At 41.0% G+C, this 23,929-nt stretch overlaps 2 protein-coding genes across 4 annotated transcripts in view; one reads left to right on the top strand and one right to left on the bottom strand.

Moving 5' to 3' along the window:
• RABGAP1L (RAB GTPase activating protein 1 like) overlaps positions 1-23,929 on the bottom strand; it is a gene marked incomplete at its 5' end in the record, with an annotated part of 440,168 nt that overhangs the window by 333,898 nt on the left and 82,341 nt on the right. For all 3 annotated transcript variants that reach the window (XM_081112106.1, XM_081112105.1, XM_081112107.1), the window contains one exon: positions 3,934-4,027. In XM_081112106.1, coding sequence (XP_080968232.1) covers positions 3,934-4,027 — 94 coding nt within the window. The remainder of the gene's footprint in view (positions 1-3,933; positions 4,028-23,929) is intronic.
• Positions 1,527-3,124, top strand: LOC308533899 (large ribosomal subunit protein P1-like). The gene has a single exon (XM_081112114.1). It carries the CDS (start codon positions 2,725-2,727, stop codon positions 3,067-3,069), a length of 345 nt encoding a protein of 114 aa, XP_080968240.1. The 5' UTR covers positions 1,527-2,724; the 3' UTR covers positions 3,070-3,124.

Here is a 23,929-nt window from a genome sequence, read left to right as displayed (position 1 = left end):
TGCTGAGGAGGCGGGAGAGGCTCCCACCACCACCGCTGTACTGGCAGCTGCCAGCCTGGTTTGTGGCTGAGCAGAGCTCCCCCTGTGGGGGCGCACTGACCACCAGGGGACAGCTCCTGCATTGAGCATCTGCCCCCTGGTGGTCAATGTGTGTCATAGTGACCAGTCATTCCCAGTCGTTCTGCTGTTAGGGTCAATTTGCATATTACCCTTTTATAATATAGGAGTACCTGGCCAGCCTGGGTGAGGGGCTGATGGCTGTTTGCAGGCTGGCTACAGCCCCTTCAGTGTGGGGGTCCCCACTGGGGTGAGGGGCTGAGGGCCATCCTGGGTGAGGGGCTGAGGGCCATTTGCAGGCTGGCCACAGCCCCTTCAGAGTGGGAGGTCCTGCTGGGGTGCCTGACCAGTCTGGGTGAGGGGCTGAGGGCCATTTTCAGGCTGGCTAAGCCCCCCAGTGGGGACCCTCACCCCATGAGGGTGTGGCCAGCCTGAGTGAGGGGCTGATGGCTGCTTGCAGGTTGGCTATAACCCCCAGCCACCCAAGCTCCCAGTGGAGGCTGGCTGGAAGCAGGAATCTGGGATTTGTTTATCTTCTATAATTGAAACTTTGTTGCCTTTAGCAGAGGCCACAGCCAGCTCAGGGCTGGCAGGAAGCTTGGCTTCCTCCATTGCCTGGGCAACCAAGCCTCCTGCTTGCTCCAGCTCCGTGGCTGCCAATGGCCATCTTGGTTGGGTTAATTTGCATATGGTCACTCTGATTGGCTGGTGGGCGTGGCTTGGGGTGCAGCAAAGGTATGGTCAATTAGCATCTTTGTCTTTTATTAGTGTAGATGAATGTATTAACTAAATATTTCTAAGCAGCATGTCAAGGCACAAAAAGAACCATCTGAATCTCCTGAGATAAATGTATGGCAAATTGGCTAAGTGTGTGTGCATGGCAGGGGATGGGGGGGAAATGACCCTGAAGCTGAAAGTGGATCATAGGCTCTGGATCAACATGCCCCCAAGTGCCCAAGAAGCCGAGAGGCCAAAGAATAATGCAGATAAGTCCAGCTTGTCGGTTTAGAGTTTTAACAGGGAACTTACCTACAGGAATGCAGTCCTGGGCACCAGCAGGACAAATGGATCCCAGCAGCATTCACTACCACCCAGACTATCTGTTTTGTGCCCTCTAAGTGATGAACCTATATGTTCCAAAAGGAAAGTAATGGGTGGACAAAGGGGCCAGATACCAGGGGTTCTGGTGCCAGGGTGAGTTAAACATTGAGAATGCCTTAAAAAATCACCCATCCTCCGTATCTAATCAAGCTCGATTTCCAATTGGGTTCCTTATCTTCCACACCCCCATGTGATGTCTGAGCATGCTGATCTGTCTTCATTAAGAACCTTTTTTAGGTCAGTTTAGCCAGGATCCCACATTACCCCTGAGGTTTCTGCTTAGTAATTTTCCATCCACTGACCTCCACCTTGCACGCTGGCTGTAAATTCACACTTTTTTTTTTTTTTTTTTTTTTGCTTTTGCTGTATTTGAGTTTGAGCCCAATCTTTCTCCCCCACTGCAAGGCCCACTTCAGTGATCCCTATACCTGTATCAAGATAGCCCCACCCCCTTTGAATGAAGTCTACCTGTCTTTAAGAAGTGTCATGAATAGTTTTACTTCAACAATAACTCAGGGCCATCTAAATTGAAAATTGTTGATCATAAAATAATAGGGACAATAACACTAAACAAAATCAGTAAAAACATGTGAAATAAATTTAGATAGGTCAACAATGCTTACAATGAATAAATTAACTTCTGGATATAATATAGGGAAAAATAGTGGAAAAGTTTTACTATGGACTAAAGAGATTGCTGAACATCCTTTCAGTGGAATGCTGGAGCTTCTGAGAATTATCTGATGGCATAGGGGTGTATTTATTTGTCTTTGACTAGGCTAATTCACAACTCTCTTCAGGTAGAAGATAATATGTAGAAAACTGATAATAATGCAAAAGTTTTTTGTACCCAGCTATTCAAGTGATTCCTGTTCATACAATGCAAATGGACTGTCAGGTGGAGAATACAAATCTCTAAATCAAATCCTCATTTTGATTGGTTCTAATATCTTTTTTTATTTTATTTTATTGATTTTTTACAGAGAGGAAGGGAGAGAGATAGAGAGTTAGAAACATCGATGAGAGAGAAACATCGGTCAGCTGCCTCCTGCACATCTCCTACTGGAGATATGCCCGCAACCCAGGTACATGCCCTTGACCGGAATCGAACCTGGGACCTTTCAGTCCACAGGCCGATGCTCTATCCACTGAGCCAAACCGGTTTCAGCTGGTTCTAATATCTTATTGGTTCCCTATGAATTAATGAGCTAAACACATTCTGAGATGTGTTCTTTTTATATTTGTACATGTATGATAAATCAAATTTTCTTTAATAAAGGCGAGGCAGCAGGCCCTCTCTTCCTCTTAGGGTAACTCCTTACAAGCATAATAGGCTCAACACTTTGATTAGGAATTTGACAAACCTAGTCTCCAGATTTTATAATGAAAAGTCATAAACCTTCCAACCCTTGGATCTATAAATACACATCTTCACCCCCTTTCCCCCGCTGCCGGTAAGGTGCTCGGTTCTTCCGAGGGAGCTAAGGCCGCGTTGGGGTGAGGCCCTCACTTCATCCGGCGACTAGCACCGCTCCCGGCAGCGCTCGCCCAGCACTCGCCCTCGCCATGGCCTCCGTCTCAGAGCTCGCCTGCATCTACTCGGCCCTGATCCTGCAGGACGATGAGGTGACGGTGACGGAGGATAAGATCAACGCCCTCATTAAAGCAGCCGGTGTGAACGTTGAGCCTTTCTGGCCAGGCTTGTTTGCAAAGGCTCTAGCCAACGTCAACATTGGGAGTCTCATCTGCAATGTAGGGGCTGGTGGGCCTGCCCCTGCAGCTAGTGCTGCACCAGCAGGAAGTCCTACCCCCTCCACCGCTGCTGCCCCAGCTGAGGAGAAGAAAGTGGAAGCAAAGAAAGAAGAATCTGAGGAGTCTGATGATGACATGGGCTTTGGTCTTTTTGACTAAACTGGCTCTTTTGTAACACGGCCAATAAAAGCTGACCTCTGTTAAAAAAAAAAAATACACATCTTCAAATTAACTCAGGAGTCTCTTAGGATATGTATAGGAGATCATGATAAATAACATTCATTTGACTCTTAAGATAAAAGTAGTTTAATTGTTCTTATACTTTATTGTACCTTTTTTTTTTCTGTAGTTTCTCCTGGACTACCTGCATGCATATAATCTGATCTGTATACTCAATTAAAAAATAGTGTTTTCCATATGTCTACACTGATATGGAGGAAACTTTTCATTGGCAAGATTATTTTATCAGCATATGACATCATGATTATCTTTTTTAAAAACTTAATTATAATAAATATAAACAGAGTATTTACAATAAATATAAACAGAGTACTTTTTTTTGATAGTTCCAGATTTAAAAAATCCCAAAATGTAAAGTAATATAGTAAGAAAGAATAAAACAGACTGAGTTTTAGTTTATAATCAGTGGTGAAATGAGTATTTCTAAACTCTACAGCCCCTTTTTGTGGTAACTGTCTTAGTAAATGTAACCCTATAATAATGCTATCTATGTGTGTTGGCATACAGCATAAAATTGACTGCTCTGAGCAATGTTATGCCTGGAGAAATAATAAGGCAAAATATGTCTTTCAAAAGTAAGTTATATAAGACCATACTAGGGGAAGACCTAGATAAACATAAAGAGTATTTGTGAATTTTATTTTAACTTTTATGTTTTTAAAAATTCATTAAATATTAAGATATATGAACACATATTTTATACAACAAAATTATATAATATAAAATCTAACTAACTCAATATCAATTATGTAAACATTTTCAATAAGAAAAATAAATTTTTACCATCTTCCTAGCAATTCTCCCCAGGAATACAGGATCTTCTCAGGACAATCCTTAGACACATCACCTGTTCCACTTGAGAGTTCATTATCACTCTCTGCAGAAAAAAAACACAAAAACAAAAGCAACAACATTATGAAAAAATGAATTCAGCAATGTCGTAGGTAACAAAATTAACACCCAGAAATCAATGGCATTTTTATACATCACTAAATGAACTCTCAGAAAGGGAAACAAATAAACAAAGAAAAAAAATTCCATATACCATTGCAACAAAAATATTAAGATCCTTAGGGATAAACTTGACCAAGGAGGCAAAAGACCTGTACCCTGAAAAATACAGGATGCTGAAAAAGAGATAGAGGACGATATAAACAAGTGGAAGAATATACTGTGTTCATGGATTGGTAGAATTAACATCATTAAAATATCCATACTACCCAAAGCAATCTACAGATTTAAGGGAACTCCTATTAAAATACCAACAGCATATTGCACAGATCTAGAATAAACACTCCAAAAATTTATGTGGAACCAAAAAAGACCCCAAATAGCCACAACAATCTTGAGAAAGAACAACAAAGTTGGATGACTCTCAATACCAGATATCAAGTTATACTAAAAAGCCACTGTACTCAAAACAGCCTGGTACTGGCACACAAACAGGCATATGGCTCAACAGAACAGTGACCCCAGAAATCAACCCAAGCCATTATGCTCAAGTAATGTTTGACAAAGGAGGCAAGAGCATACAATGGAGTCAAGACAGTCTCTTCAATAAATGGTGTTGGGAAAACTGGACAGGTGCAAGCAAAAAAATAAAACTAGACCACAACTTATACCATACACAAGAGTAAACTAGAGTAAACTCAAAATGGATAAAAGACTTAAATGTAAGTCGTGAAACCATAAAAATCTTTGAAGAAACCATAGGCAGCAAAAATCTCAGACATTTCTCGTAGCAATATGTTTACAGCTACATCTTCTAGGGCCAAGGAAACTAAGGAGAAAATAAACAAATGGGACTACATAAAAATAAAAAGCTTTTGCATAGGAAAAGAAACCATCAACAAAATGAAAAAAAAAGAGCCCACAGGAGAACATATTTGCCAATGATACATCCGATAAGGGATTAATTTCTAAAATAGAGAGGGAACTCAAAAAACTTAACAAAAGGAAGACAAATAATCCAATTTAAAAATGGGCAAAGGATCAATAAAGACACTTCTCCAAAGTGAACATACAGAAGGCCAAAAGGCATACGAAAAAAAGCTCAAAGTCACTAATGATCTATGAGATACAAATTAAAACACCAATGAGCTATCACTTCACACCTATCTGAATGGCTATCATCAACAAATCAACAAACAAGTATTGGTGAGGATGTGGAGAAAAGGGAACCCTAGTACAAGGCTGGTTGGAATGCAGACTGGTGCAGCCACTGTGGAAAACAGTATGGAGTCTCCTTAAAAAAATAAAAATGGAACTCCAATTTGACCCGGTGATCCCACTTCTAGGAATATATACTAAGAAACCTGAAACACCAATAAGAAAGAATGTATGCACCCATATGTTCATAGCAGCACAATTTACAATAGCTAAGATTCGGAAACAGCCCAAATGCCCATTAGCAGATGAGTGGATAAAAAAGCTGTAGTACATCTACACAATGGAATACTACACAGCTGTAAAAAAGAAAGGACTCTTACCATTTGCAACAACATGGAAGGACCTGGAGAGCATTATGCTAAGTGAAATAAACCAGACAGAGATAGATAAGTATGATATGATCTCACTCATATGTGGAATCTAATGAACAAAATACACTGATGAATAAAATAGAACCAGAGACATAGAAGCATGGAACAGACTGACGAATTTCAGAGGGAAGGAAGGGGTGTGGGGGGGTGATTAACTGGGAAACTTATATGCATATATGCATAACCCATGAACTCAGACAACAGAGAGGTGAAGGCCTAGGAGGGCCAGGTAGAGGGTGGAGGGGTCAATGGGGAAAAAAAACACAAAAATAAAGGGGACATCTGTAATACTTTCAACAATATAGATAAATTTAAAATAAATAAATAAAATCTATATTCCAGGCACTATGCTAAGTTTTACAGGCATTATCTCATTTCATCCTTTAAAGAACCTAATGAGGTAAGTCACTACTAATTTGTCCACTTAGAAGACGAAAAAACTGGAGGCACAGAGAGATTAAGTAACTTGCCCGTGGCTACCCTGCTAATGGTTTGAAACCAGAGTCAAACACCACCTCTCCGTATAGTTTTCCCTACCACATTTCTAAAGGAGCTGGGCTCGGCATTAGCAGGTACCAGTCTGTGCCAAGTGCCTACATCTACTACATGCTGGGAGCGAAAGCCAAGAATGAAAAAGCCAAGCCAAACTAAGTTCCTTTTAGTCAGTTAATATTATACCCTGTTCATATCTTATTGCTGCATTTACTACATTTTGCTAAAATTAGCTACTTATGGGTCTTTTTCTTCAACTAGACCAGTGATGGCAAACCTGTGACACGCGCGTGTCAGAGGTGACACACGAACTCATTTTTTGGTTGATTTTTCTTTGTTAAATGGCATTTAAATATATAAGATAAATATCGAAAATATAAATCTTTGTTTTACTATGGTTGCAAATATCAAAAAAATTCTATATGTGACACGGCACCAGAGTTAAGTTAGGGTTTTTCAAAATGCTGACACGCCGAGCTCAAAAGGTTCGCCATCACTGAAATAGACTATAACCTCCTTGAAGAAAAAAGTCATGTCTTATTTATTTTTGTGTCCACAGCACTTGGCCCACTAAAATTTTATTAAACTTTTACAAGTTTGATAAAACCTACTGAGGAACTAACTTGAACTACAGATGGCTTTCTAATGATCTGAGCTGATCCAGGAATCCCGCTTAAAAACACAGAAGAATAAATCATTTATGTTTCCTTTAGAGGGGGCATCCTGAATATCAACTGTCTACATTTTTCACAGTCTGTAGTACAGACTCTTCAAAACTGAGACCACTGGCAAGGGTCAAGTATCCTCTTGGTCTTCACTGTGGCTAGAGAAGCTCCATTTCCTCTGCACACTTATTAGGTGAATGGTGGCAAAATGAAATTGTATTGCAGAAATCAAAAAGCCTTCCATACATCCACATGTGGATGGAGGGCGAAAGAATCTCAGCATAAGTGATCTATAACCAGTGGCTCTCCCTCTCTATCATTCACATATGTAGCCCATTCTTATGAATGATATTCTTCAATGTGCACAGTGAATTCTCAACTAAGGGCACGCCCTCTGAAGTAACAATGTACTCCCATATGTTGAGAACTGCTGTTCTACATATGTTACTCCAATTTGAAAAGATCTCATAATCTGATATATTAATCTCCTATGAGTACATTTATAACTTAGAATATATTCCTTTCCTTTTTAAAAAAATGTGATAAAGGCCAACATACAAAATGTGACTTATATGAAGGTCAGATACTCCACTGAATTCAAACCACAATCCATACATCTATTCTTTGCCCTAAAATCTGGTTGCTAGTCACAGTGAAAGGAAAGGCAATCTGTTGCATCATTCTATGATTCAGGTTTATTATTCTACTTATGCAAAATATCATCCTCTTTTCAAGAAAAGTACTGAGAATGAAACAAGTTTTCTTAGACAGTTTTAATCCCTCAACTGAATAACATGACCATTAAAAATATTCAACAGAAATCTTACTTTGTGTAGCCTTCAAGGGAATCCAAATTCTAACCACTGGAATTCAACCTGTTTTCCTCTGAGTGTCTGTACCTCTAACTTCTTGAATTTATTTTATTTATTTTATTTATTTCCAGACTGTAAGCTCTTAGAGACTGGAACTGTTCTTTTTTTAAAAAATATATTTTTATTGATTTTTTACAGAGAGGAAGGGAGAGAGATAGAGAGGTAGAAACATCGATGAGAGAGAAACATCGATCAGCCGCCTCCCGCACATCTCCTACTAGAGATGGGCCCGCAACCCAGGTACATGCCCTTGACCGGAATCAAACCTGGGACCTTTCAGTCCACAGGCCGATGCTCTATCCACTGAGCCAAACCGGTTTCGGCTGGAACTGTTCTTAAGCATACAATATCGTGCCTTGCATATAACAAGCAGCAGAAGACTCGAAGGTCTCTTCTAATTCAAAGATTCACTGAAAATATGCAGCAGTGGTTATCAGCTCAGGGACTTAGTTTCTCAGAAAAAATATGCCTGTTTTGTACTTGGTTACTTCTAATCAAACAAGAATAAACTCTGTTTCTCATACTAAAAAAAAAGAAAAAGAAAATATGCAGCAGTATCACCACCACCAGAATGTGTACATGACCAGCACAGTGGTCACTACCATCTTTCAGTCTGAATCCTAATCATTAAGTTGGCAGTGGAAGTGGGTTAGGGGGTCAGCATGCACTTGTGCTCCGAGACATAAAGGTTCTGAACTTTGCACCACCTACCTGTGCCTATGGAAATAAAGTCCAGAGGGTGCACTTCGCAACACAGAAAATAAAGGCTGTAAAATGCTGATGATAGACCCAGACATGTGTAAATGTTCAATAAAAGTTAACCCAGATTATTACCATTAACACGTCACAGGAGCAGTCTCCAAGGACTATCACAAAAATAAGTTCCAAGGTCTGTATGCTTCTAGGCACCTTCTAAACCTTAACACCACTGACAAAGTGTAGGGTCTCCAGATTTCACTAGAAGTCAGTGTCCGGAATATTTACATTTCTTCAGTCAGATGAAGCATGATTAAGATGTCTTAATCTAGCATAAGTACATGTGATTTGATTTATGACCACCATACCAAGAAAAGCAGGTCCTGGTCAAAGAGGAATCAGCCTGAGTGACCACAGTGTGACAGAGAAGGCACAGGTGAAACATTTGAGAGGAGGGGAGAGAATCCTAGGGGAAGGTAAATTCCCTCCCCTCAAATAAGGTGGGTTATTTCTGGTTTCCTAGGAGTTTTGATCTGTATATCCATGGTATGCTGGGATCCCGAAACATTATACACCTTTTAAGAGATAAAAATCTAGAAGGCGTGGGTATGAGTGGAAAGGCGGAGGGGTTTTTCATGATTCCGCTCCCACACTATTAGGAAAGCAATGTTCACTGTCTTCCTGACTCCCCTTTAGACTAACATGCAGGCAGATGTACAAACCTAATGAGATGTTTAGAATTTAACTGTAGTAATTATGAAATATTAAATCTCTGATAGGAAGAGCAGTATAAATGAGGTTTAACAGTCATATAGGCACTTACAAAATTAAAATTAAAATTTATTACCTAACAAACATATAAAAAATACTCAACCTCACTTTGTAATCAGGGAAATGAAAATAAAATGGACACTACTTGTTCCTAATCAGAGTGATAAAGATTTAAAAGACTGATAATATCTGCTGTTGGTGAAGGCACAAAGGAGAGAGGGTGCTAGGTGGGCATACATTTGCAGTCTTTCTAGAGAGCAATTTCGTCATCCCATCAACAACCAGATCGGGCACAGCTCAGGAGATCAATCTAGACATCCGTGTGTGTGCGTTGGGGTATATGTACAAGGAAGACTATTCTTTACAATATTTGCAATAGCATGAAAGAAAAATGGAAATTGCTCTTAAAACCCTCAAAAGAGAAATGGAAATGTAAATTATGCTATATTCATGCCTTAGAGTATTATATGCAATTAAAAAGAGTGAGAAATCATTTAATGTAGTATACACAGTAAATTGTTTAATGAAAAAAGTAAGTTGCCAAACAAAAGGATAGGCATATTAGAAAAGGATACATATTTCTCCTGAGAATTAGAGTTCATGGGCAGTGGAGGTCCATTTTATATTTATTTACACTTTTAAACATTAAGAGAAAGTAGACTCCATATTTTTTGTGTGTTTGTTCTCTAAGTAATGTAAAGCTGCTTATCTTCCCAAATTGTAAATCTTTGACTGGATTTACAGACAGTTTTTCAATAGTTCTTTTAATTTATTTAAATGTCCCAAAGATTTGATTAAATAAATTATTTTCTCAGTCAAAAACCATTTTAGTTGATTAGGAAAAATCAACTTGGAAAAACTGAAATGACAAACCTATCAACAATATTTTCTAGGGAAAACCAGAACATTATTATTATAAGTTTATCTCAAAGAAAAAATCCCCTTGATGTCTTTCTATTACATTCTGTTCATCATTTGTCAACAACAATAATTATTTTAAGAACTCCAGTCTGTTTCCAATCAATCTCTTCCTTTTATTAGGCTACTATTTAAAATACTATTGATATATCATCGTGAATAAAGTCTTATCTTCCTCTTAGCATGATGGATTTAGACAACCTTTTCAAACACATGCTTTACTAAACCACTTAGGAAAATATAGTTACACATAAAAACGTTAATAGAGAGAGATAAATAAAATCAAGTCAAATCTATATAAAAACTGTGTGGCATTTAGACAGTTGCATTGACCCTTCAAATACAAAGGTCATCCATCATTTAAAGGTCATCCCTACTATCAACAAAGACATTTGTAAAATCAATTTAAGCCTTCCAACCTTCAAAACAGGATCTGTGTATAACTTTATTTATAACTAGAGGCCCAATACACAAAAATGTGTGCACTCGGGAGGGTCCCTCAGCCCAGCCTGTGCCCTCTCGCAGTCTGGAACCCCTCGGGGGATGACCATCTGCTGGCTGAGGCCTGCTCCCCAGGGGATCGGGCCTAAGCTGGCAATCAGACATCCCTCTGGCAGCCTGGCAGCGATCGGGGGATATCCACTTGCCAGAAGGGAGCAGACCTAAGCTGCAGTCGGACATTTTTAGCGCTGCTGAGGAGGCAGGAGAGGCTCCCACCACCACTGCTGTACTGGCAGCCATCAGCCTGACTTGTGGCTGAGCAGAGCTCCTTCATGTGGGAGCTCACGGACCACCGGAGGGCAGCTCCTGCATTGAGCATCTACCCCCTGGTGGTCAGTGTGTGTCACAGTGACCAGTCATTCCCAGTCTTCCTGCTGTTAGGGTCAGTTTGCATATTACTCTTTTACTTAATATAGGATAGAGGCCTGGTGGTGCATGGGTGGGGGGCCGGCTGGCTTGCCCTGAATGGTGTCCCGAATCAGGGTGGGGATCCCTCTTGGGTGCCTGGCCAGCCTGGGTGAGGGGCTGATGGCTGTTTTCAGGCTGCCCGCACCCCCTTCAGGGTGGGGGTCCCCACTGGGGTGCCTGGCCAGCCTGGATGAGGGGCTGATGGCTGTTTTCAGGCTGCCCGCACCCCCTTCAGGGTGGGGGTCCCCACTGGGGTGCCTGGCCAGCCTGGATGAGGGGCTGATGGCTGTTTTCAGGCTGCCCACACCCCTTTCAGGGTGGAGGTCCCCACTGGGGTACCTGGCCAGCCTGGATGAGGGGCTGATGGCTGTTTTCAGGCTGCCCGCACCCCTTACAGGGTGGGGATCCCCACTGGGGTGCCTGGCCAGCCTGGATGAGGGGCTTATGGATGTTTTCAGGCTGCCTGCACCCCCTTCAGGGTGGGGGTCCCCACTGGGGTGCCTGGCCAGCCTGGATGAGAGGCTGAGGGCTGTTTTCAGGTGGGCCAAGCCTGCAACTGATGCTCCCAGTCTCTCCTTTTTTTTTTTTTTTATTCTGGGATTTATTTACCTTCTGTAATTGAAAGTTTGTTGCGGCTCCAGCTCCGAGGCCAGCTGGCTGAAAGCAGGTATCTGGGGTTTGTTTAGCTTCTATAATTGCAACATTGTTGCTTAGAGTGCAGCTCAGAGCCCAGCCGAAGCAGGCGGGGAACCTTGGCTTCCTCCACACTGGAGCAAGCAATCCTCATGTTCGCTTCAGCTGCCTGGCTGCCGACCACCATCTTGGTTGGCAGTTAATTTGCATATCCTGCTGATTAGCCAATGGGAAGTGTAGCAGAGGTATGGTTAATTACCATGTTTGTCTATTATTAGATAGGACTAGAACCCCAGTGCATGAAATTCATGCACTGGAGGGGGGTGTTCATCAGCCCAGCCTGCACCCTCTCCAATCTGGGATCCCTCGGGGAATGTCCAACTGCGGGTTTAGGCCCGATCCCTGTCAGTCAGACATCCCTCTCACAATCCGGGACTGCTGGCTCCCAACCTCTCGCCTGCCTGCCTGCCCAATTGCCCCTAACCGCATCTGCCTGCCAGCCTGATCGCCCCCTAACCACTCCCTGCCAGCCTTATCGGCCCCTAACTGCTCCCCTGCCGGCCCGGTCACCCCCAACTGCCCTCCCCTGCTGGCCTGGTCACCCCTAACTGCCCTCCCCTGCCTTCCCGGTCACCCCTAACTACCTTCCCCTGCTGGCCTGATTGCCCATAACTGCCCTCCCCTGCCAGCCATCTTGTGGTGGCCATCTTGTGACCACATGAGGGCGGTCATCTTTGACCACATGGGGGCAGCCATCTTGTGTGAGGGTGTGATGGTCAATTTGCATATTACCTCTTTATTATATAGGATGACAGCTTTGTATGTAAATATGTAAGATTTCTATACATTTGAAATACATTTCAATAAGACAAAACAAAAAATCATCAGGTCATGAGATAATTATTTCCCTTAAAAAAGAAATGAAGGAAAAAAAAAAAAAGAAATGAAGGAATGAGATTTTGTATTATCTTAATACTTTAGATACCAAAGATTTTTCCCCTTGATTCCCAATTATTCTATGGATTAAATTAAGTAAGGAGAATGGGATTTTACTGAAGAGTAAGGAAATTCCATTTCAGTAAAAATTCAAGAATTTCAAATAAAAACATCTTGGTATATAATGTGAACTCTGAATATTGATGAGAAACATGAGTTTTCACCCAAACTTGAGGTAGCACCAGCCACGGTGCTAATCCAAGATTTTGCATAACATATTTTACTTAATTCAACCTCTCTCTTATCTTCTAATATCCTTTCCTATTCAGCCTTCATCTTATTCTATAATATTTTCACTGTGTTGATAGGGAAATTGCAAAGGCAGCCTTGTAACAATGTCTCTAAGATAAATTATACATTAATCTTAATCTCCATTTTTCAAGAAGTTTGAAGCATGAAGCCTGGCAAAGAAGCATCACATTAGCTGGCAATCAGGAGAATTTGGGGGTTGGGAAATGTGAGGCATTTAATCACACTGAAGTTAGAAAGATGAGGAAGGGCAGCTGCATGCATACTGGAATGACATGAAAATAGCACTAATTAAGAAAGAATTAGGGATAACTTTCTATGGGGTACTGGTTAATTCAAAATTAATTTTCTAACTTCTGAAATGAATATTTTTAACAAATTAGAAAAATATATAAAAAGGGAAACATGATCCCTTAATTCTTGATAATGAATCTTTAATGTTTCAGAAAATATAAATAGTATATGTACAAAGAACAAAATAAACCAAATTTGACACTAGCATAAAAACAAAAACACCAAAATAAGAAAAATAATGAAAGAACACCAAAAACAACCAAACCTATAAAAGCTTAATAACCACATAGAAGCACTTTAAAATCAACATTTAACTCTTTTTCTAAATACATACAATCTAAAGTTTACAACTCATATTTGCTATATTCACAATCTTATATTTACTATAAAGTTAAAACTTAAACTTTATGCATTATATTTTTAAAACTTTTGGATAAAATTGTCAAGGTTGATTTTCTTACCAAAAATTCTACATCATATTAACATTGAAAATCAATCCTCCCTGAAAAAGCTTATATAACAATATAAAAACTATATTTATGATCGTAAGATGTACTTTTTCTATTGGATCATCCATTTATGATAGTATGAATTAAGTACACATTTGGGAGTTGCCAAAACAACCAAGAGTACAGTCGTAGACTACGAATTACCAAATTGTTTAGGTGCACTTAAATACTGAGAAAGATGGATGCCTACCATGAAACTTATCTGAGGAAACACTAACTCTAGCATGCTTCTCTTTTTTTCTCGCTACTTCTCTTATTTCCTTTCAAACATATTTTCTATGAAAAAAAAAAAAAACCCAACTCATGAAACTTGAGTTGCTCTAATTAAGATCATTTCAAAAACCAAGAAAAAAATCCTTGTTTTTTTAGATAGCATAGCCAAACCATAAACAAAAAAAAATGCAGACTATACTAAATGTAAAAGGTACAACCAAGAGTAAAGCTTACCTATTATTACTGTGAATCTGGTATTTTACAATTGGGCATGTATCCTAAAGGAGGTCATACTGTACTCCCCATCTGTTGCCTTCTTGTAACTTACTATCCATGTTACAAGTAACTAAATACAGCAGGTCCTCGAATAACATAGTCTTATCATTCAACATCATTTTGTTATAATGCTGACGAGATGCCATAGGACTCAACTCTCCTTTATAGCAACTAGCCCATGGTAAATTGGTTTCATTATCATCGTTTCGCTTGAAGTCACAGAACCTATCAATGACATTATGTGAGGACTTACTGTACCAGTCTCAGGTCAACCAACAGAAAGCCAGTGTGAAATTCAGATGAAGCAACACCAGTGTGCCTCAAGTTTCAAAAGCAGGAGCCATTCAGAACATGTGTATATGAGGCTGACAAGGTAATTTAAAAATAATCCCTATAATGGTGCATTGATGAAATTAATCTTCTGCTAAGATTCCCTGCATTAAAATTAGTACTCTTTAACACACTTGTTTTTTTTTGAACAGCATTTGAAAAATATGCAAAGATACCTTAATCCATTTTATTTTATATCTTTCCCCCCAAATTAAGAGCAATTTAGTGCTTTTAAATGGATCCCTTTTTAGTTAAATTACAAGCTAAGGCAAGACAATTTAGAGTGACTTGAACTTCCATTTTTGCTTTGACAGGCAAATTGTTGAAAATAATTAAATAAAAGAGTATTCCAATCACCCCAGCAGTAAAACATTTCTATGCCACCTCCGGCTCTAACTTTTGATGCTTGCGTTGACAGAAATGTCAATTACAGAACTAATAATAAAGTGTATTGAAAATGTATGAAACGCGTGATCTATAAAAGAATAGGAACTATTACTTCCTACTTTGTGATTTTTGTAGTTTTAATATAGGTGATGGCTTAATACATTTTCAAAAGACAAGGTGATATATCAAGTGGTAAAAAACTACTAAGAAAAGAAGTGAAAAAAATTTAGAGAAAAACAGAAATCTGGTGACTTGCTTTTATTCAGACCATACACAAGGAGAAATTGAAAACTTTATGTATGTTTTTCATAATTTTAAATTCAATTCCAGAAGTGTTACCTGTGTTTTTTTCAGTCTTCCTCACTACTGAATTATTTTGAGCCATTATAAAAGGAAAAATACTCATTATTATAATATTTGTTATAACCTATATTGTATTTCTTTTCATTTATTTACTAGAGGCCCAGTGCACAAAATTCGTACACTCAGAGGTACAGGTCCCTCAGCCTGGCCTGCACCCTCTCGCAGCCCGGGAGCCCTCAGGGGATGTCTGACTGCCCAGAGGCGGGAGAGGCTCCCACCACCACTGCTGCACTCGCCAGCCAGCCCTGAGCCCAGCTCAGGGCTTCTGGCTGAGCAGCACCCCCTGTGAGAGCACACTGACCACCAGGGGGCAGCTCCTGCATTGAGCATCTGCCCCCTGGTGGTCAGTGTGCATCATAGTGACCGGTCATTCCGCTGTTCAGTCAATTGCATATTAACCTTTTATTATATAGGATTATTTGTTCATTCATTGTTATTCATACTATTTACTGAACAATCAAGATCGCCTTGAGAAGGTAGCATCTGAGAAAAGATTAGAAAGAAGAGGGCAGAGAAGTTGGCAATCTAGGAAAACCAGAGTTCCAGCCGAGGGAACAGCAAGTGCAACAGCCCAGAGACCTATGTTGGTCGGCAAGATGGCAAAAGGACAAGTGTGGGATTTGTGAGGCAGAGAGAAGGAGAAAATGAGGTCATAAAGGAACAAATCAGAGAGCAAGACCGCATATGGCCTTGTAAACCATGATAAAAGAAGTCTGGTTGAATGAAATGAGAGGCCAACAGAGGGTTTTAAGCAGAGCAATAATGTGACCTGACAAATTTCAAAAGGATGAAATTTGGCTGGTGTGTGGAACACAGGCACAGGATGGCAGGCAGGAGACCAGTTAGGAGGCACTGCAATAATCCAACACAAAAAATGACAGGCCCAGAGAGAGGCCGGATTCGGGGCTCTGAGAAGTTGCCACTGGCTGACACAGGAAGACTAATAGGCTTCAGCCATCTTCTCCTCCTAGAACACGGATTCACTCCATAGAATAAAAAAGAAAAACCAAGATGGCAGCATAGGTAAACGCCGGAGATTGCTGCTTAGCACAACCACTTCAAGAATACAACTAAAAGATGGAACGGACATCATCCAGAACCACAGGAAGGCTAGCTGAGTGGAAATTCTACAACTAGAAGGAAAGAGAAAAGCATACCGAGACTCAGAGGAGGTGGGTGAGGAAGTAAAGTACAGAGGTATGGAAGCGCATGTGGAGAGGGCTGGCGGCTGTGGACACGGTTGTCTTTTTCAATCGGTAGGGAGTCTCAACCTCTGAGCTCCAGTTGTGGGCGAGTCTCTGGGGACCCAGACTCATACGGGAGAAACTGGACTGTCTGGCATCGGTCGGAACTCAAGGGCAGCTTTCTCTCGAAGGTGCTTGCAGCGATTGCCCGGACACTGAGAAGCGAGGCCTCTGAGGGCAGCCATAGCTGCTTGCTCCTCCCTGTTGATTCCGAGACCCCCGCCCCGCCCAAGCTGTGTGCTGGCTTTTGCATATGAAAGTCCTGGCCCTTTGCAATCTGAAAATTACCTAACAAACTGCAGCTGGCCCAAAGCCCCAAGGCAACTCGCATTGCTTCACAGCTGAGCTCCTGCTGGGTAGCCTCAGGCAGAGGCTAGATTAGCACCTCCTTAGAGATCCAGGAGCCAGTGTGCCTGGTGGTCAGAGTGGGACCATCCAGATTGCAGCTCCTTGGATCTATAAAGGACACACTCAGGGGGCAGACTCAGTGAGCACCAAAGCCCCACTGAGGCAAGTCTTGCCCCGGAAGGGTGTCTCCAGCACAGAAGTTCTCCCACTGCAGACACAGCTGATTCTCCCAGCCAATTGGCCTGGAGGTCAATTCCTCCCAGTGATACCTACAACAATCAAGGCTTAACTACAACAAGACTGTGCACAAAGCCCACAAGGGGGTGCACCAAGAGTGTCTACCTCAGGTAACTGGGGAGGCTCAGCCACTGAGCCCTATAGGACACCTAACACAGAAAGCCACTCTATCAACACAGGGAAGCATAAAGAATGAGGAGACAAAGAAACAGGACACAAATGACAGAAATGGAGGAAAGCAAACTACTGGATATAGAGTTCAAAACCACACTTTTAAGGTTTTTCAAGAACTTTCTAGAAACCGCCAATAAATTTAGTAAGAACCTCAAAAAGTCTGGCGAGACCACCGATAAATGTAGTGAGACCGTCAAGAAATCTAGTGAGACCCTCGAGGTTATGAAAAGGGACCAACTAGAAATTAAGCATACACTGACTGAAATAAAGGATATTATGCAGAGTTACAACAGCACACCAGAGGATCGCAAGAATCAAGTCAAAGATTTGAAATATGAAGAAGCAAAAAACACCCAACCAGAAAAGCAAAATGAAAAAGAATCCAAAAATACGAAGATAGTGTAGGGAGCCTCTGGGACAGCTTCAAGCATACCAACATCCAAATTATAGGGGTGCCAGAAGAAGAGAGAGAGCAAGATATTGAAAACCTATTTGAAGAAATAATGACAGAAAACTTCCCCCACCTGGTGAAAGAAATAGACTTACAAGTCCAGGAAGCGCAGAGAACCCCAAACAAAGGAATCCAAAGAGGACCACACCAAGACACATCATCATTAAAATGCCAAGAGCAAAAGACAAAGAGAGAATCTTAAAAGCAGCAGGAGAAAGAAACTCAGTGACCTACAAGGGAATTCCCATACGACTGTCAGCTGATTTCTCAACAGAAACTTTGCAGGCCAGAAGGGAGTGGCAAGAAATATTCAAAGTGATGAATATCAAGAACCTACATCAAGATTACTTTATCCAGCAAAGCTATCATTCAGAATTGAAGGTCAGATAAAGAGCTTCACAGATAAGGAAAAGCTAAAGGAGTTCATCACCACCAAACCAGTATTATATGAAATGATGAAAGGTATCCTTTAAGAAGAGGAAGAAGAAGAAAAAGGTAAAGATACAAATTATGAACCACAAATACGCATCTACCAACAAGTGAATCTAAAAATCAAGTAAATAAATAATCTGATGAACAGAATAAACTGATGATTATAATAGAATCAGGGACATAGAAAGGGAGTGGACTGACTATTCTTGTGCGGGGGGGGGGATTGGTGTGGGGGATGCGGGAAGAGACTGGACAAAAATCATGCACCTATGGATGAGGACAGTGCGGGGGGGGGGGGGTGTGGGCGGGGGGGGGGGGGGTTGGAACCGGTTGGAGGGGAGCTATGGGGGAAAAAAAGAAGAACAACTGTAATAATCTGAACAATAAAGATTTAATTTAAAAAAAAAAAAAAAAGAAAGGTCCCAGGTTCGATTCCAGTCAAGAGCATGTACCTTGGTTGTGGGCACATCCCCAGGAGGGGGTTTGCAGGAGGCAGCTGATCAATCAATGTTTCTAACTCTCTATCCCTCTCCCTTCCTCTCTGTATAAAATCAATAAAATATTAAAAAAAAAAAAAAGAAGAAGGAAGCAAAACCACTCAGAAGACAAGACTTCTGGAAACACACCTCCATCACACACAAGCAAGGCCTTCCATCCAGCTCAGGAGTGACTTGTCAGGCCCTCTCTGCTCTCTCCTAAGTATGTGCACAGCATTGCACTCGTACATAGCCTTCCAGACCTCCAGCAACACGTTGGATCTTATGAAGGCCCACTCACACCATAAATCTCCCAGCTAAAATTCTGGCCCATCTTTGGCTTTTCCACACCAGAATGGCAACCTCATGCTATAGGCCAGCTATGGGCCTTCCCTTTTTTTTCAGCAAAAAAAACTGTGGTACATCTACACAATGGAATACTATCCTATCTAATAAAAGACAAAACGGGTAATTGACCATACCTTCGCTACGCTTCCCATTGGCTATTCAGGGCGATATGCAAATTAACTGCCAAAAAAGATGGCGGTTAATTTGCATACGTAGGCACCAAGCAACAAAGTGAAGCCAGCCTGGGCAGGAGCAACGAGCGAAGGCCGGCATGGCAAATGAAGAACAAAGAGGGAAGACTGCCGCGTCGGCCTCGGCCATGCCCCCGGGGCCCGCACATGGAGAGAGAGGGGCTTAGCTCCTCGCTTGCTGCACACCGGCTTCCGCCACGCCCCTGGGGCCTGAACCCCTCCCGGCGAAGAGCGAAGGCCTGGGTTCTGGGCGCCAGAGGAAAACTGATGCCAGCAGCTAGGGGAAGGGGCCCCCGAGTGGCCCCAGACTGCGAGAGGGCACAGGCCGGGCTGAGGGACCCACCCAAGTGCAGAAATTTTTGTGCACCGGGCCTCTACTGCAGCTATAAAAAAGAAAGAACTCTTACCATTTGCAACAGCATGGATGGACCTGGAGAGCATTATGCTAAGTGAAATAAGCCAGTCAGAGAAAGAGAAATATCACATGATTTCACTCATTTGTGGAATATAATGAACATAAACTGATGAACAAAAATAGATCCAGAGACACAGAAGCATAGAACAGACTGTCAAACCTCAGAGGGAAGGCAGGGGAGGGGTAAGAAATCAACCAAAGGTCTTGTATGCATGCATGTAACATAACCGATGGACACAGACAATAGTAGGGTGAGGCCTGTGCTGGGGGGCAGGAGCAGGCAGGGAGAGGTCAATAAGGAAAAAAGGAGACATATGTATTACTTTCAACAAAAAAGAATTTAAATTTTTAAAAAAAGAAGTATGGCCCTGGCCAGTTTGGCTCAGTGGATAGAGCGTTGGCCTGTGGACTGAAGGGTCCCAGGTTCGATTCCAATCAAGGGCATGTATCTTGGTTGTGGGCACATCTCCAGTAGGGGGTGTGCAGGAGGTGGCTGATCAATGTTTCTATCTCATCGATGTTTCTAATTCTCTCTCTCCCTTCCTCTATGTAAAAAATCAATAAAATATATATTAAAAAATAAATAAATAAAATAAAAAAAAGAAGTATGAGTTGCTTCCAGCTGTCATCATTTGAAAACTAGACCTAAAGTTATTTTTTAATGCACTTGTTTACCCATTGTTTGAAATCATTCTTCAAAACTGCTTTTACATAAAACAATACTGTTTGGTCTCATGTTATATTTTCATATTATATTTTTCTATTCAAAGTCTCCAATTCTTGACAGATCTAGAACATGATTTAGAATATGTAAGATCAAGAATATGTAGTCTGCCCTAACCGGTTTGGCTCAGTGGATAGAGCGTTGGCCTGCAGACTGAAAGGTCCCAGGTTCGACATCCGTCAAGGGCATGTACCTTGGTTGCGGGCACATCCTCAGTAGTGGGTGTGCAGGAGGCAGCTGATCGATGTTGCTCTCTCATCAATGTTTCTAACTCTCTATCCTTCTCCCTTCCTCTCTGCAATATATCAATAAAATATGTTTTTTTTAAAAAAGAATATGTAGTCTGTAAAGGGAATACTAAAAATACTACCTTTTAAACATTAGGAGTGAATACCATTCAGTGATTTAAATAAGAAAACCTGGACTTTGCAAGTTATAAAAATTCATGGTTTGAATTCTGTATATTATACGTTTTGGCCCTATGACCTCGAATGATTTGCTTTAAAAGTTTTAATCTACTTTCTCATATGAAATATAAAGATGATAATAGTTATATCTCAGAGCTAATGTGAGTAAAATATGTAAGTAGGTCTACTTAATATCTAATACATTATATTTCAAAAAGCAAGTACTTAATCCATGTTAGTTAGCTTTCCTTCTTTAAGTTATTAAAAGTGAAGAACTGTCACCCTAACTGGTTTGGCTCAGTGGATAGAGCGTCGGCCTGCGGACTGAAAGGTCCCAGGTTCGATTCTGGTCAAGGGCATGTACCTTGGTTGTGGGCACATCTCCAGTAGGAGGTGTGCAGGAGGCAGCTGATCGATGTTTCTAAGTCTCTATCTCTCTCCTTCCTCTCTGTAAAAAATCAATAAAATATATATATTTTTTAAAAAGTGAAGAACTGTCTTTACTAAACTAGAATAAGGACATAATTATGTGATACTAAGCTGTACAATGTATTCTTATTGAGAAGTGCCTGTCATCTACCATTTTTGGTCTTTCCCAATTCTAGTTCCATATATTTTTCATTTCTAAAGGAAATTGCAGTTATGCAAGAAATCGCCCGAAATATTGTGTTTAAATAACTTGCTGGTTGATGCTTGTCACACCTGTTTATTATTCTTTGTCCTGAGCACATGGCTCAATTACATTCCCCAACCACCCCTGTGGTTCTTGTTTAGCAGAAAATAACGGGCACCAAACTTTTGGTCTGGCCTGGAATTCTTGTCTGTGTGATCTCTTTTCCTCTTCATGTTGGCTAGGATGAAGATGATCACAACGGTGTTCCTGGAAGTCTTATATAGAATACAGTGGAGTCACACCATGGAAGCAAGGGCTGAACTCTGCGATCAACAGAATACTAAGAAATGATGTTGTGTTGACTCCAAGGCTAAGACATTGAAAGCATTGCAGCTTCCACCTTGTCTGGTAGCTATCTAGGGGAAGCTAACCATTACGCCATGAGGACATCCAAGCAGCCACTATGAGGAGGCATATGTGGAGAGGAAGAGAAGTTTCTTACCAACCACCAGCATCATTTGGCAGCTATGTGAATGAGCCCTTAGAAGTTTCTCCAAGCTTTCAGCCCTATCCAGTGAAATCTTCAGATGACTACACCTCAGAATTGCCCAGACAAGCCACACCCTAATTCCTGACCCACAGAAACTGTGAGAGATAATAAATGTTTTTATTATTTTTTAAGCCAAAAACAAAAGAACTCTGACCTCTACCTCCCTCCAAACATACATAAAAACTTATATAAATCCTAGACAATCATAAAGGAAAATATTGACAAATTATAGACTTCATAAAAATTAAACTTTTGCTCCTCAAAAGACATTGTTCAGAAAATGAAAAGGCCAACTACGGAATGAGAGAAAAATTTGCAAAACATATCTAATAAAAGATTTTTTATCAATATATATAAAGGAATCTTGAAAATCAAGAGAAAGACAAAGAGCCAAATTTAAAAATGCATAACAGATTTGAATAGACTCTTGCCCAAAAAGGTATACAAGTGGCAAATCCTATATAATAAAAGGCTAATATGCAAATTGTCCCCTCAGGAGTTCAACCGACCGGGAGTTCAACCACTCGCTATGACATGTGCTGACCACCAGGGGGCAGCACGGAATGAAGGAAAGCCCCAGCCAGCGGCCAGCAGCCAGGGGAAGGAAAGCCCCAGCCAGCCCTGATTGCCAGCCAGGCCTAGGGACCCTATCCATCACAAATTTCATGCACCAGGCCTCTAGTATTATATAAAAAGATGGACATCATTAATGGTGAGGGAAATGCAAACTAATACCACAAAATACCACTATGCACCCACCAGAATGGCTAAAATGTTTTAAACTAACAATGCCAAATATTGATATGGAGCAACTGACTCATACGTTGTTGATAAGGATGGAAAATGGTACAGTTACTTTGAAATACAGTTTAGTGGTTTCTTATAAAGTTAAGTATATACTTATCATAAGACCCAGCCAGTCCACTTCTAGGTTTTTACCAAAAACCAATGAAAGCATATATTCACCAAAGACTTGTACTCAAATATTTATAGCAGCTTTATTCTTAATAGCCAATGGCTAGAAACAACCCAGTGGTCATTAACTGGTGACTAGATAGATAAACAAACCATGGTATATCTTTACAATAGGTTATTATTCAGTAGTAAAAAGGAATCAAATACTGACACAACATAGATAAATCTCAAAAGTACTATGCTATGTAAAGATACCATATACAAAAGATGTACTACATGATTTCTTCTACATGAAATTATAGGAATGGTAAACATAGTGACAGAAAACAGATCATAGTTGTCAGGGATCACAGGTGAGGGGGGAAAGGATGGACTCTAAATGGTATAAGGGAAGCTTTTGTGTAATGGAAATGCTTTATATTATGACTAGAGGCACGGTGCACAAAATTCATGCGGGGGGGGGGGGGGGTGTCCCTCAGCCCAGCCTGTACCCTCTCCAATCTGGGACACCTCGGGGGATGTTCAACATGATAGGGCCTAAACAGGCAGTCAGACATCCCTCTTGCAATCCAGGACCACTGGCTCCTAACCACTCACCTGCCTGCCTGCCTGATGGCCCCTAACTATCTCTCCCTGCCTGCCTGATCGCCCCTAACCCCTCTGCCTGCCTGCCTGATTGCCCCTACCCGCCTCTGCCTGCCTGCCTGATGCCCCTAATTGCTCCCCTGCCCGCCTGATTGCCCCTAACCACCTCTGCCTCGGCCCCCACCACCATGGCTTTGATCAGAAGAATGTCCAGAAGGACATCCAGAAGACGTCTGGTCTATCTGGTCTAATTAGCATATTACCCTTTTATTAGTATAGATTCTGCTGGTGGTTATACACCATTTGTCAAAATTCAATGAACTATATACACAATAAACAGTTAAATTCCATAGTACATAAATTATATCTTCATAAAGTTTTTTAATAAAACACTTAGAATAATATCTAGCATATATAAGCACTCAATAAATATTAGCTAAAAATAACTATTATTTTTATGGCAATCCAAGAAAGAAATGGTTTCATAGATAGACTGAGAATTTTAAGATGTTTTTTTCAAAATAAGATAAATTCAGAAATTTATTTTTAAAAAACC

The sequence above is a fragment of the Myotis nattereri genome (assembly GCF_964212035.1).
Source record: "Myotis nattereri genome assembly, chromosome: 18".
NCBI lineage: Eukaryota > Metazoa > Chordata > Mammalia > Chiroptera > Vespertilionidae > Myotis > Myotis nattereri.
This window is presented reverse-complemented; position numbering and strand designations above follow the sequence as displayed.

What these genes read in the sequence shown, in the direction of transcription:
- LOC308533899 (XM_081112114.1), top strand. Translation starts at nt 2,725, where the DNA reads ATGGCCTCCGTCTCAGAGCTCGCCTGCATCTACTCGGCCCTGATCCTG.